Source organism: Chlorocebus sabaeus, chromosome 20 (assembly GCF_047675955.1).
Source record: "Chlorocebus sabaeus isolate Y175 chromosome 20, mChlSab1.0.hap1, whole genome shotgun sequence".
NCBI lineage: Eukaryota > Metazoa > Chordata > Mammalia > Primates > Cercopithecidae > Chlorocebus > Chlorocebus sabaeus.
The window spans coordinates 3,482,884-3,495,766 of NC_132923.1; the positions used below are offsets into that span (position 1 = coordinate 3,482,884).

General features: G+C 47.4%; 1 protein-coding gene across 1 annotated transcript; it reads right to left on the reverse strand.

The window, feature by feature from the left end:
* Window positions 1-8,432: 8,432 nt before the first annotated feature.
* Window positions 8,433-10,121, reverse strand: DUSP23 (dual specificity phosphatase 23). The gene is made up of 3 exons (XM_007976560.3): window positions 9,997-10,121; window positions 9,623-9,891; window positions 8,433-8,823 (listed from the first exon to the last, which is right to left on the reverse strand). Exons 2-3 carry the CDS (start codon window positions 9,887-9,889, stop codon window positions 8,638-8,640), a joined length of 453 nt encoding a protein of 150 aa, XP_007974751.1. The 5' UTR covers window positions 9,890-9,891; window positions 9,997-10,121; the 3' UTR covers window positions 8,433-8,637.
* Window positions 10,122-12,883: the final 2,762 nt, after the last annotated feature.

Genomic DNA, 12,883 nt, shown 5'->3' on the forward strand with positions numbered 1-12,883 from the left:
AAAGGCCTCAAAGTAGGAGAGATACTTTGGGAATACATGGGGTCCTGCTGGAAACCTTTTCCTGAAAAAGTGATGTTTAAACTTTTAAAAAAAGTGATGACCAGTAGGGGTCAGTAGGAGTTGAGAACTAGGCAAAGAGTTGGAGAGCGAAGCATCCCAGGCACCCAGACTGTCATGTGGAGAGGGCAGAAAGAGTGTGCAGGAAAAGTAGCGTGGAGTAGTGTGCAGTAAAAGATAAACTCAGCAGGCCCGGATTGCCCAAACCCTGCACATTCCAAGGGTCATTGAGACTGCCCTTGATTAGCTTCTGAGACCTCTGAACCCTTGAAATATCCTCAATGGTAAGAGTGTCTTTGTATACCTGAGACCGTGAACCAGGCCAGATCATTTCTACCAACAATGTGATTTATGGTGAACACCTGTTTCTATATGCCTAGGTTGCTTTGGGCCCTGTTGTTTCAGTCTGACCTGTGTTGGGGCTGGAGACTGAGTTATGTGAATGCTCCATGCCTATGTGACTGACCCCCCACTACCCCAACAAAACAAAACTAAACTAAACTAAAAACAAAATTCTGGACACTAAGGCTCAGGTGAACATCCTTGTTTGGCCATATTTTGTATGTGTTGTCATACATTGTTGCTGAAAGAATTAAGCACTGTCCATGTGACTTCACTGGGAAAGGACAACTGGAAGCTTGTGCCTAGTTTCTTCTGAACTCTGCCCTTCCTTCCCTCCCTCCCTCCCTCCCTTCTCTCTCTCTTTGTTTCTTTCTTTTCCTTCCTTCCTTCCTTCCTTCCTTCCTTCCTTCCTTCCTTCCTTCCTTCCTTCCTTCCTTCCTTCCTTCCTTCCTTTCTTCCTTCCTTCCTTCCTTCCTTCCTCTCTTTTCTTTCTTTCTCTTTCTTTCTTTCTTTTTCTTTTTTCCCTCCCTCCCTCCCCTCCCTCCCTCCTTCCTTCCTTTCTCTCTTTTCTTTCTTTCTTTCTTTTTCTTTCTTTTTTCCCTCCCTCCCTCCCCTCCCTCCCTCCCTCACTCCCCTCCCTCCCTCCCTCCCTCCCTCCCTCCCTCCCTCCCTCCCTCCTTCCTTCCTTCCTTCCTTCCTTCCTTCCTTCCTTCCTTCCTTCCTTCCTTCCTTCCTTCCTTCCTTCCTTCCTTCCTTTTCTTCTCTCTCTCTCTCTTTCTTTTTTTTTACACGGAGTCTTGCTCTGTCACCCAGGCAGGAGGGCAGGAGGGCAGTGCTGTGATCTTGGTTCAATGCAATCTCCACCTCAGGGATTCAAGAGATTCTCCTGCCTCAGCCTCCTGAGTAGCTGGGACTATAGGCATGTGCCACCACCCTGGCTAATTTTTTGTATTTTTAGTAGAGATGGGGTTTCACCATGTTAGCCAGGATGGTCTCAATCTCCTGACCTCGTGATCCACTTGCCTCGGCCTCCCAAAATGTTGGGATTACAGGCGTGAGCCACTGCGCCTGGACCGTACCTTTCTTTTTTGTGGATTTTAACCCACTCCCTTTCATTGTAATACACTATAATCGAGAGTATATCAAGACAGGGTAATATTTTGAGAAGAAAAAAAGAGTATAACAGCTTTTCTGAGTTTTGTGAGTCCTTCTAGCAAAATATCCAATCTGAGAGTGGTTCTGGGGACCCCCAACACAGACAGAGAGAAGAGAACAAAGCCTGTGGGAGAGAGGAGTATACGAGCTGAAGAAGGAGATGAAGAAAATGATTGGATTCTTTAGGTCCTTACAGGTCGTGGTCAAGAATGGCATGGTTCTGCCTGTAGGCTTGATCCCAGTGTGGCTACTTTAATTCTATTCCATGGCTCTAGGCTGCAGCCAGCCCCAGTTAGATCTCATGAAGAGTACCTACGGAAAACATGCAAACCAGTGAATTTCACTGGGGTGGGGGAGCCCAAGGGCACACAAAATCTAGTGAAGAAGGTAAGTGGTGTCACCTGTGGGATGGTGCATGGATGAATATTTCCCATGGGGTCCCCTTGAGTTTGGAGTAGAGTCACTAATGCTCAATGTGTATTATTAAAGAAGATACAGTGGTGTGTTTACTGTAAAAGTGAGGACTGGCCAGGCACGGTGATTCATGCCTGTAATCCCAGCACTTTGGGAGGCCGAGGCAGGCGGATCACAAGGTCAGGAGATCAAGACCATCCTGGCTAACACAGTGAAATCCCATTTCTACTAAAAATACAAAAAATTAGCTGGGCATGGTGGTGGGTGCCTTTAGTGCCAGCTACTTGGGAGGCTGAAGCAGGAGAATCACTTGAACCCAGGAGGCGGAGGTTGCAGTGACCTGAGATCGTGCCACTGCACTCCAGCCTGGGCGACAGGGTGAGTCTTCATCTCAAAAAAGAAAAATAAAAACAATAATAATAATTTAAAAAGTGAGGACTAAGCTCTGATTTTTTTTTTTTTTTTTTATCTTGCCCAAATTCCTATCTAAGGGGCCTGGGGAGTCATGACCTCCAAACCACAAATTCTCATCAGATGGGTTATATTTAACCCTATATATTGTGACTTACTTTCCAGTGTGACTCTGGCATAACATTACTTGACAAAAAAGAAAGTCAAATTATTTCACCCCAAAAGCATGTTTCTTTGCCATATTTTGGAATGGTCTTGCAAAGCTGTCCTTTGTCGGGGAACGTGTGCATCTGTAAAGAATCTCTAGAAACATAGCTAGATCTTTTTCTTCCAGGCCCCCTTAATCCTGAAGAGATTAAGCAAGAATTTAGCACCTTTTAAAAGCCTGAATAGGAAACATTTGTCATCTATTATCTCTAACAGCAGCCACTATAAGATTTCAAAAGAACTTTAGTATCCATAATCTTTTATCTTTCTTTTTTTTTTTTTCTGAGATGGAGTCTTGCCCTGTCGCCCAGGCTGAAGTGCAATGGTGTGATCTCCACTCACTGCAACCTCCACCTCCCAGGTTCAAACAATTCTCCTGCCTCAGCCTCTTGAGTAGCTTCGATAACAGGCGCATGCCACCATGCCCAGCTAATTTTTATGTTTTTAGTAGAGATGCAGTTTCGCCATATTGGCCAGGCTGGTCTTCGACTCCTGACCTCGTGATCCGCCCGCCTTGGCCTCCCAAACTGCTGGGATTACAGGCATGAGCCACTGTGCCCAGTCTACAATCTTTTATCTTAACCTGAACATTTCCCTCCTATTGATCCCAGATCTTTAGACAAACTCAACCAATTGTCAGTCAGAAAATGTTTAAGTTTATCTATAGCCTGGAAGCCCCCTCCCCACCTGCTTTGAGTTGTCCCACCTTTCTGAACCAAATCAATGTATTTCTTAAATGTATTTGATTGATGATTAATGTCTCGTGCCTCCCTAAAATGTATAAAACCAAGCTGTACCCCGACCACCTTGGGCACATGTTCTCAGGATCTCCTAAGGGCTGTGTCGCGGGCCATGCTCACTCATATTTGACTCAGAGTAAATCTCTTAAAATATTTTAGAGTTTGACTCTTTTCGTTGACAAAAGCTAGCGGGGAAATAATCTCAGAACTGTTTGCCATACTGAATGCCACACATTGAAAACATCACTAATTTGTTTCATGATTATATATCCATGGTGACAGAGTAAGTCAGTGGAAAAATAGGGTGAAAGAGTTGTCAAAGCAATTTAAGCAATTTATTGGCACAAGAAACTCTGTTATCAAGGTTGCAAATAAGTCATCAACTTCAGGCATGGACATGCACCAACGTGTTTCTTAAATTTCTGCTTGCTTGGACAAGCATGCTGACTTCTCAAGAGCATGCCTCAAATCCATAATAACCTGAGAAAAATTTTAAAGTAATGGAAGAAGTGCTTATGTAATTCATTTCTAAGTCAACAGGGGATTATATTTTAGATGGCGTTGGAGGCTTGAGGCAGAAGCCTGTTAGAAATGATGACTGTGCTGGCAGCCTGCACGCTCCCAAGTCAGAGTTATGCCACTGAACGTTGAGCAGCAAGGCTGGGAAAGTCGTGTGATTGGAGAGCTCCACTGATGGCCCTGTGAGTCCAGATGACTCCATTCTGGGGAACACGAGATGCTGTTACATATTTTCTAATTACAACAAAGTCTATTCTCACTGCTCCCAAGAGGGAAGGCGGTTTACAGTTAGATAGCCCTCAGTTTGAATCCTGCTCAACTTGGTGACTGTGGGCAGATCACCTAAACTCTCTGGATCAGTTTATCCATCTGTGCACTGGTTATTGTAATACTTTGTTCATGGGGTTTTGTTTTGTTTTTTCTTTTTCTTTTTTTTTTGAGGATGGAACGAGATAATGTCTATAAAGCATTTGGCATAGTGCCTGGCATGCATTAAGGGCTCAAGCAACAAGAAAACAGAAAGGGTATTAGGGTTTTCAGTAAATCATCAGACATAAAAAGACATTTTTGAGGACTTGATACCAGACACATATGCCTTAAGACTGTTATGCCAGATAAGGGTATCTGTTTGCTTTGAATTAGATAACAGTGGAAGTGACAGAACCACCCTGATAAATCAGTATCACTATTTTGCTCTTAAATACTCAGGCCACATTTTTAATTTATTTTTTATCATCCAGCCCAAAATGTCACTGGGTCACATTTTAAGGAGAAGCACATAATTCAGGTGCTATTGACGTCAGTGTCAGATGCAGCGTTGTTCTTTGGCTTCCTAAGAAAAATAAAAAGGGTGGTCATTGGAAGCCATGTTGATGAGACGGCCCATGAGGCCAAGCTCTAATCGTGAAGGCAGACTCCTTTGTGGGCTGAAACCAGGAAAAGTCTTGGCAAGTGGGATGCCTGGCCAAAGAAACATGAGCTCTGAAGTTATGACTTGAGTTTGTATCCCAGCTCCATCAACAGTGTGTGGCTTTGGGCATGTTACTTATCTCTCTAAATCTCAGTCCATTCATCTATAAAAAGGGGGAAATACATGAATTGCAGAGTTGTAAGGATAAAATAATATAACACAATGTATGTAAAACACCTGCTACATGGTAAGCACTTTGTAAATGATGGCAATTATGATCCTATAAGTAAGACAAGCACAGTCGTGACAAAATGCAAAATGCATTTGTGGTAATTGACATTGTTTTGTGACAAAGCAATCCTGCGAGACCAGATTCTCAGAAAGAATGTCAGGATACCGACAGCAGAATATTTGAGTTGAAGCTTGGCACACAGGTGCAGTTCATTCTGGGAAATGGTTTGTGGTTTGGATCACATCTCTGCCCCAGGTAATGTGCTCACCATTGCCCCGGGAAGACTGGCTCTTGGGGATAATGGGGGGCAGTTGGGACCTCCTCAGCCAGAGGAAGAGTGGTGATGAGCCTCCTGTGGACAGGAGCCCCACGTGTTATGAATGGTCAGGATGTAAGGGTGATGACTAAGTATAGCTCCAAGGGAGGTGTGTGCCAGCCTCAGTGTATGCAGCGTGTGGCCTATTTCCCCACTCTAGTCCTCTCTGCAGTAGGACGCCTATGTTGGGATACATGACTTGTGAGGCAGTCATGGAATCTAGAACCCAGAGAGCAAAAGGGCCCCCGTCAGGGAAGGATGAGGAGGAATCTTCTCAAAGAAGAGTGTGGCTGGTGCTCCTTCTGACCTGCTTCCAGTTGTTTCTGCATCTGGACAATTTTCTGAAAGAGGAACCCAAGAGGTGACTACTGCAGATATGATTTGAAGGGATGTTTTCCAGATAAGAGAAGCCTCTGTTCAGCAGAGAACTCTGATCATGTACCGGAGAATAAACATGAATTAAACGTAAAAAACCATGGGGGTGGGAGTAGATGTTACTGCAGCTGTGCCCATCAGCAGCTCATTGAGAATCAAAGTCTCCTGAATATGGGAAGTTAGTGGTGTCTATCACTGTCTTGGGAAACCAGCCAGGAAAAAGGCTGAGGGACCAGGGATGGCTACGAGACATTGCTTGAAAAGGTAGGAGGTTTGAGTTGGTCCTTTCTGCCCTATTAAAATGTGTGCATCCACAGGAGACATTACCAAGTATGTTCCCAAGTCCACTCCCAGAGGAAAGGAAAGCCAATGACCGCATCCAGTGCTTGTTGGTCTGATGCAGTAGTTCTCAGTTGAGGTCGATTTTGCTCCCCCAGGGGACATCTGGCAATGTCTAGAGACATTTTTGGTTGTCACATCTCGGGGGAGGAAGGACATCCTACTGGCATCTAGTAAATAGAGGCTGGGCAAGCTGCTAAAGATCCAACAACGCACAGACAGCCCCGACAACAAAGAATCACCCACTTTCAAACGTCAGTACTTGAGAAATCCTGGTTTGAGGCAAATGTTCTTTTTAGATGGTGGCACGGATCATCTATCTCATCTATCTCGGTGTAGAATGGGGACATAGCTAGTCTGTTACCCCTTATTGGTAGCCATAGACATAAGAGGCCTTGGTGAGAAGACAAACAATTGGGAGTGGAAATGAGCCTAAAGGAAGCCTCAGGCTAACCTCCCAGGTAGATGGAAGGATAAGGGCAGAGTTTTTCATTTCAAGGCAACTCTTACTTACTTAAAAAGCAGTTTCCATAAGCACTTAATTATATGTGTATTTCCCTAAGGAACTCTTGAGGCAGAGGAGACTTGCTTAAATTATGGGGATGGAGGCAGTACACAGGGCTTTAATGGGGTTAGAACAATTTTTTTCCTTTGAAGGAGCCTTGGGAGGAAGGGAAGGGTATATTCCTCTTCCACAATGCAGAGATGTGGGGGGGATGGAGTGACACAGGAACAAAGAGGCAGAAAGGGCAAGGATTGGTTGTATGGCCTAACAGGTGAGGATCAGAGCAGAGACAGGAACTCAGGGAAGCTTTGTGCCTCACACCCCAATCTCTCTCCATCCTGGTAATCCCTGACTGGAGGGGAGGGGTTCAGGAAGTGGCCCATTCACACCCTTCATGCCCTACTCCCTTCACACGAAAACACACACACACTCCTTTGGAAGATGTTCTAAACAGAATGGGGCCATACTGTTGGGGGAGGGGTGGATGGGGGAGAGCAGGGTAGACAGAACTTTTGGTGACAGGAGGGTAAGGGTTTCAGTGCATCCTCTATTTGCGTTCTCATTCCTCTGTTGCAGCTGGAATGCCTGGAATGTGTGCATTTCTTCTCTTTGGGAGACATCCTCACCTGAGTAAGCTAGGTGGGGACTAAGCTTCAAGGAACTATCACTCAGATTTGACAAATAAAGGAAAACTGGGGAGAGGGTATCTTATGGCCTTAGATTGGCAAGACTTCAGCTGATATCCCTTGGTTAAGGTTGAGTTGGACAGGGATGAACTGGGTGGTTAGTAGTGGAAGGTGGAAAGCAGCAGAAAGGACCAGGTGGCTAGGCCTGTCTCTGGTCTATGACACAAAAGATGAGATCTACAGGGGAGCCCTTGACTCCCCTCTCTTCTGTGTCTCTACTGGAACTGGAATACATGTCTACAATAGCATCTATTGTCTGTGGTGGACTCTATCTGTGCCCACCTTCTCCAGCAGCCTGAGCTCCTGAGAGCAGGAATCATGTCTCATTCCACTGTGTGGCCTCCAGATCGAACAGGACTCATACAGGTACATACAGGAATTCACACATTTTACGGTGTATTTCTATCTTATTCGGCCTGCTATTGCAGAAAAGAGCACAGGGATTCAGGCAGACCTACAGCAAAGAGTCCATGGGGTGGATGTATGCCCTTCTTCCCATCTCTCATAAGTCAAAAGTGTAGTGGTGCTGGCAAAATAGGGCCCAACAGGAGGGCAGAATGGGGTCCAATAGGGGATAACTGGAGATAACATCTGAGAAACATGGGCAAGATTTAGAGCCCTAGAACTCTTCATTTAATTGTTAAATATCTGCTCTGTGTAACTGCCTAGATTGGCTCTGTTCTTGAGTCCTTTGGTCTGAGATTGTGGGGCAGCAGAATGGGCCAGAGAGCCCAGATGAGCTGAGCAGCACCTGAGGTTGGTAAGAGACGCCCAGCCCTGAGGAGGTGGAGACGGTGGTTATCTGTGAGTGTGATATCCAGGCTGTCTCTCCCCCCAGAGAAACAAGGGTGACACGTGTGCAGCAGGTGGGCCTACACGGAGGGGCCCCCTGGCCTGTGAGCATCAGAGACCCGGGAATGCCAGGAGGCCAGGCTACTCCGGACCTGAATCCTTTTCATTGACTAGCTCCCCCAGAAAACACATCGAATATTGTCAGGGAACAGATACATAGTATTTCAGCATCTTCAAGGGATTGAAGACTTGTGTTGCTGTTTTGGCCCATCCTTCCACTTTCTAGAAGTGTGATGATGGGCCTCTCTGAGCTTTGGCCACCTCATCCAAAGAACAGAGACGGCCCATCTGCCTTTCCTGTATCACAGGGCTACAGTGAGGCTGAAATAAGTTGATGTGTGGGAATGCTTTATAAAGTACCATGCAACGTGCCCTGGTTTGTACAACTCATTTATTCAACAAAAAAGTACAAGCCTCCCCTTCAATCAAGACCTGCCTGCAGGGGTGGGCTACTTCAGTGTCTTGAGCCAATGGGAGCTAGAGGGTTTAATACTTTAGTCCACTTCCCTTCATCTCTGCCCCCATCGACAACATGGGGCAGGGGAGTGAGGGCCCGGTAGAAGGGTACTGAGGCCCCTTATTTCGTTCGCTGGTAGAACTGGAAGACTGCTTTCTCCTGCTCATAGGTCTCGATGGAGCCGGGTCGTAGTCGTCGGATTTCAGCAATGGCATCTCCTGCAGCCAGGCCCCGCTCCTTTACCAGGTAACAGGCCAGCATGGTGCCAGTGCGGCCAAAGCCCAGGGCACAGTGCACTCCCACAGCCTATGAAGAGGGAGCTCGATGGGTGCGCCCAACTCCCCCAGCCCCAACTGTCTCCTGTCCCTCACTTGGTTCTCCCCACAGCTCCTTCTTCTGTGCCAGGTCCAGGGCTCTGCAGCAAAGTCAGGGAGGGCTGTCCCTGCACTGGGTGGCTAGGAGGCCTCTGCAGTGGCTGGTTCAAGAGCTGCCCGCCTCCGCACAGCCCTCCACCTGTGGTGTTCAATACAGAAACCACTCGCCACCGCTACTGTAGCTACTGTGTACTTGAAATGTGGCTAGTCCAAATTGAGATGTAGTGTGAAAAACGCAACAGGGTATGAAGAGGTAGTGGAAAAAAGAATGAAAATATCTCATTAAGATCACCAAAATTAATTTTATCTGCTTCTTTGCTTTTTAAGAATGCGGTTGCTAGAAAAATTAACATTACATGGAGCCACTTACGTTTCGTTATATTTGGGCAGCTTTACTCTAAAAAAAAAATGGTAAACAGCCGCCACCTGACTTCAACCCCCACCTCTCTCAGGTGTCTGTCCACAACCTTCTCTTTCTCAACTCACAGTATTTGCTGGTTTTCACCGCCTCTCCTCAAGCCCAGTTCGCACTGCTTCGCCCTCTCTTTAGTTCCTTCCGTTTGGCGCCCCCCTCCCCCGCACTGGCTTCCCAGTCTCCCGGCCCTACTGTCTGCCCCCAGTACCTCCCCGAGCCCAGTTAAGTTATTCCAGGCCGGGTCTCCCCAGCTCCGCCCGCGTCCCCGGATGACCTTCCAGGCCCCTCCCTCCCTGCGCTGACCCCGCCCGCTGACCTCTCCCCGTGCGTTGGCCTCGTCCACGATCTGCACGAAGCGGTCGATCTGGTCGGGGGCCGGCGGGCAGAAGTCGGGGATGCGCAGACGGTGCAGGGTGAGGCCGGGGCAGCTGTCGCTGTGAGGGGGCCCGCGCTCCGTCAGGGACACCAGGTGCCGCACGCCCAGGTCCAACAGGAACTGGTAGTGGGCCGGGAGACGCGGCAGCGCCAGCCCCGCCAGCCGGCCCGGGAGCACCCAGGAGAAGTTGGGGGGCTGCACGCCCATCGCTGGGAGAGGGCACAGAACAGCGGGTCATGGGGGGCGAGGCTGGCCAGCCCCGCTCCTCCTACCCGTCTCCTCGCCCGCTCCGAGCTGGGTAACCCACCCCCTACCTGGCCTCGGCGCCTCCCGGGCCACGTGGTTTGCGGGGCGCCGCCCTCGGGACGCTCTGCCCTGCCGCGGGGATTGGCCCAGACCCTGGGGCGGGGCTGGAACGCGGAACCCAGGCTCTGAGCGACCGAGGGAAGCGCCGCGATACCTCCCCGCCCGAGCAGGTCACGCGGTGATTGGCTGGATCATCATAATGGGCGGGGTTACTTCCGCGTGGTTCAACCCACTCAGCTAAGAAGGAAGACCTGGAGCGAGTTAGGAATTGTTTGCTGCGGATGGGGCAACCCGGGGTCGGTCTCTGCTGCGCCCTGGCGGCGTGTTGCGGTCATTGCGTCACTAGTGCCTGCCCCTGGCTCCCCGCGGGCCGGCCTAGTTCCACCTCCTTCACGCTGGATGCCCTGGGGTTTAAGAGATGACAAATCGGCTTTCTCCCAGGACGAGGAGTCTGCTCTCTAATGACTGACTGGTAGTTATCAGCGACTTTTTGAACTGTTCCAGTGAGAGGGAATTACTGCTGCGCAGGAGGCTATTCTCATTTTTTCATTGCTGGAACTATTAAAAACTTACCTAGGGTAATAATTATAGTAATAATAACTAGCACCAACAGTCAACCCCCACTTCTGTCAATCCAGTTGCTCCTCAGGCCTTATTGAGCATTTATTATGCGCCAGATAGTCTTCTAAGCACTTAACACATACTCATTTAATCGCCACAGTTATCTTATAAGGTAGGTGATCTAATGAATCCCATTTTATGGATGAGAAAACAGAGGCACTGGAGAGGTTAATAAACTTGACCAAAGGATGATGACTAATGCCGCCAAAATCTTTAATAACACCGCCATTTCCTAAAGTTAAATGGAACATTGTTTTCTCTTCACATAACCCCCTCATGTCCCCAAATATTATCTGGGTTAAACGCTTGTGAGTTTTCTTAATTTTTATTAGTATTTCATATTTCTTCATTTTTGAAGGTTTTCTAGTTCTCTGGGTCACTGCCCCCTGAGCAGGCTAGAGTTGATTAGTGGTGTTCTTACAAGGTGGGGGGTCCTAGATCTGAACACCGTTTCCGCTGTCATCTGACCAGTCCATATCCTCATTTGAGTAATGTGCTTGTAGCGATGCAGACTAACTGTAATTATGAAAATAGTTAACCCTTACTGAATTTGTTTATGTACCAGGCCCTGTGCCAAGCGCTTTCTGGAAGGAAAGCGCATTTTTGTATCTTTTTTGTACATGAATCATTGGAAGCTTAAAGAAGTTGGTTAACTTGGCCAAGGACACAGTGATCCAAGCCCAGGGCACTTGGCCATGAGGGTGTATTATATTTCCTTCCCTTTGCACCTACCTATGACACACGTTTGACCATTTAAGCCTTTGGCTTCAGCAAGATGGAAAGGAATTTGTCTTCTCCTAAAGATCAAAGCCTGCTCTGACCCTGTGGGAAATACACTTACCGTTTACCCAGACAACTACTTTCCCCAGGTTCCAGGAGCTGCCAGATCTCCCCTTTTGTTCCTTCCAGACAATCACAGCCCTAGTTAAGCCCTTCCTGTTTGCACTCTCATTTCCTACATAAATTCCTATCAATCTTACCGGCCCTCCCCAGTTTATTCCTTTCTCTGTTTCCTAGCCATGGCCTCTCAGTCACCAGTCACCTCTTCCCCCCACCCCCTGACCTCCCACTTCTCTTCCCTATCCAACTGCTCTTCAGGATTTCTGGTCGCACTTGTTCTTATAAGTTAACCTCTTCTTAGTCCCTTTGCCTTGTTCTTTCTTTGCTTCCCCTACTCATCAGGGAGCTTTCCACTTCACTCCCTGCCCTCCTATGTGCCCCGTCTTTGCCTTCTTGATATTCAGCTCAAAGCCCATCTTCTCCAGAAGGAGAAAATTTTTTTGGGAGACCTAGATCTTCCTCTTCCCTGAGTCCCCTAATAGTGATTCTCTCCCTCTTGTGGGTTTCTGCAGGGCTAGCAGTGCACCCATCAAACCACTGGGGCCTCCCTGTGGACAGGCCAGTTGGCTCCCTTTTTAGGAAGCTCTGCCCTTCCCTTCCAGCAGACCCAGATGGAAAGGGCCCAGGGTCCCTGCCTTAAGCTGTGTCCCATTGTCACGGGTGCCATTTGATGTTTTGTCTTGGGCCCAGGGGGCCTCAAACTGTAAGGAAAAACCCTCTCTGATGGTTTCCTGGTTTGGACTTCTGCAATTAACGGGACTTCTGCAACTAACCACCTCCTTGTCTGCCCACATACATGATACTGACCTGCTTTCATTTTCTCCTCTGTACAGAGTTACCTGACCCTCAGGAAGATTTAGGCTTTTTTTGTTTGTTTGTTTGTTTTTGTTTTTTTGTACTCCCATCTCACCTTGTATAAATATGTCTTACCAGTATAGTAATTTCGTTGGATTGAGGATATTTGTTTGCACAGGAGGCAAGAATGCATTGTTCCATCTTTGAATTCCACACATCTAATATGGAGCCCGAACCACAGGGCTCAGAATGTTAAATAAACAAATGAATGGGAAATTAATAAGTAGAATGCATTGGCAAGACTGGGAAGGTACATTTCTAGGAGTGAATGTGAGTCTGTCAGACCACGTGGCAATGTGCGTTTGTAATTCTTTTTAAATGCACAAGTTTGAGGACCCTGTTGAGTATTGGATAGTATCTCTTTGAAGTGTATTTTTTACTTGACTATGCTTTTAAATAAAGAATGGCTGTGTCAGTATGATCTTGGCTATGTCTAATTAGTATTTTTGTGAAATGGGATAAATAAAGCTTGTTCTTTATAGAGCATTGCTCCTGTGGTGTGCATGTGTGTGATGGCATGTGTATGTGAGTGTGTTGGAGGGGCTATGTTCCTGGAGAACAATCTATTGACACTGATAG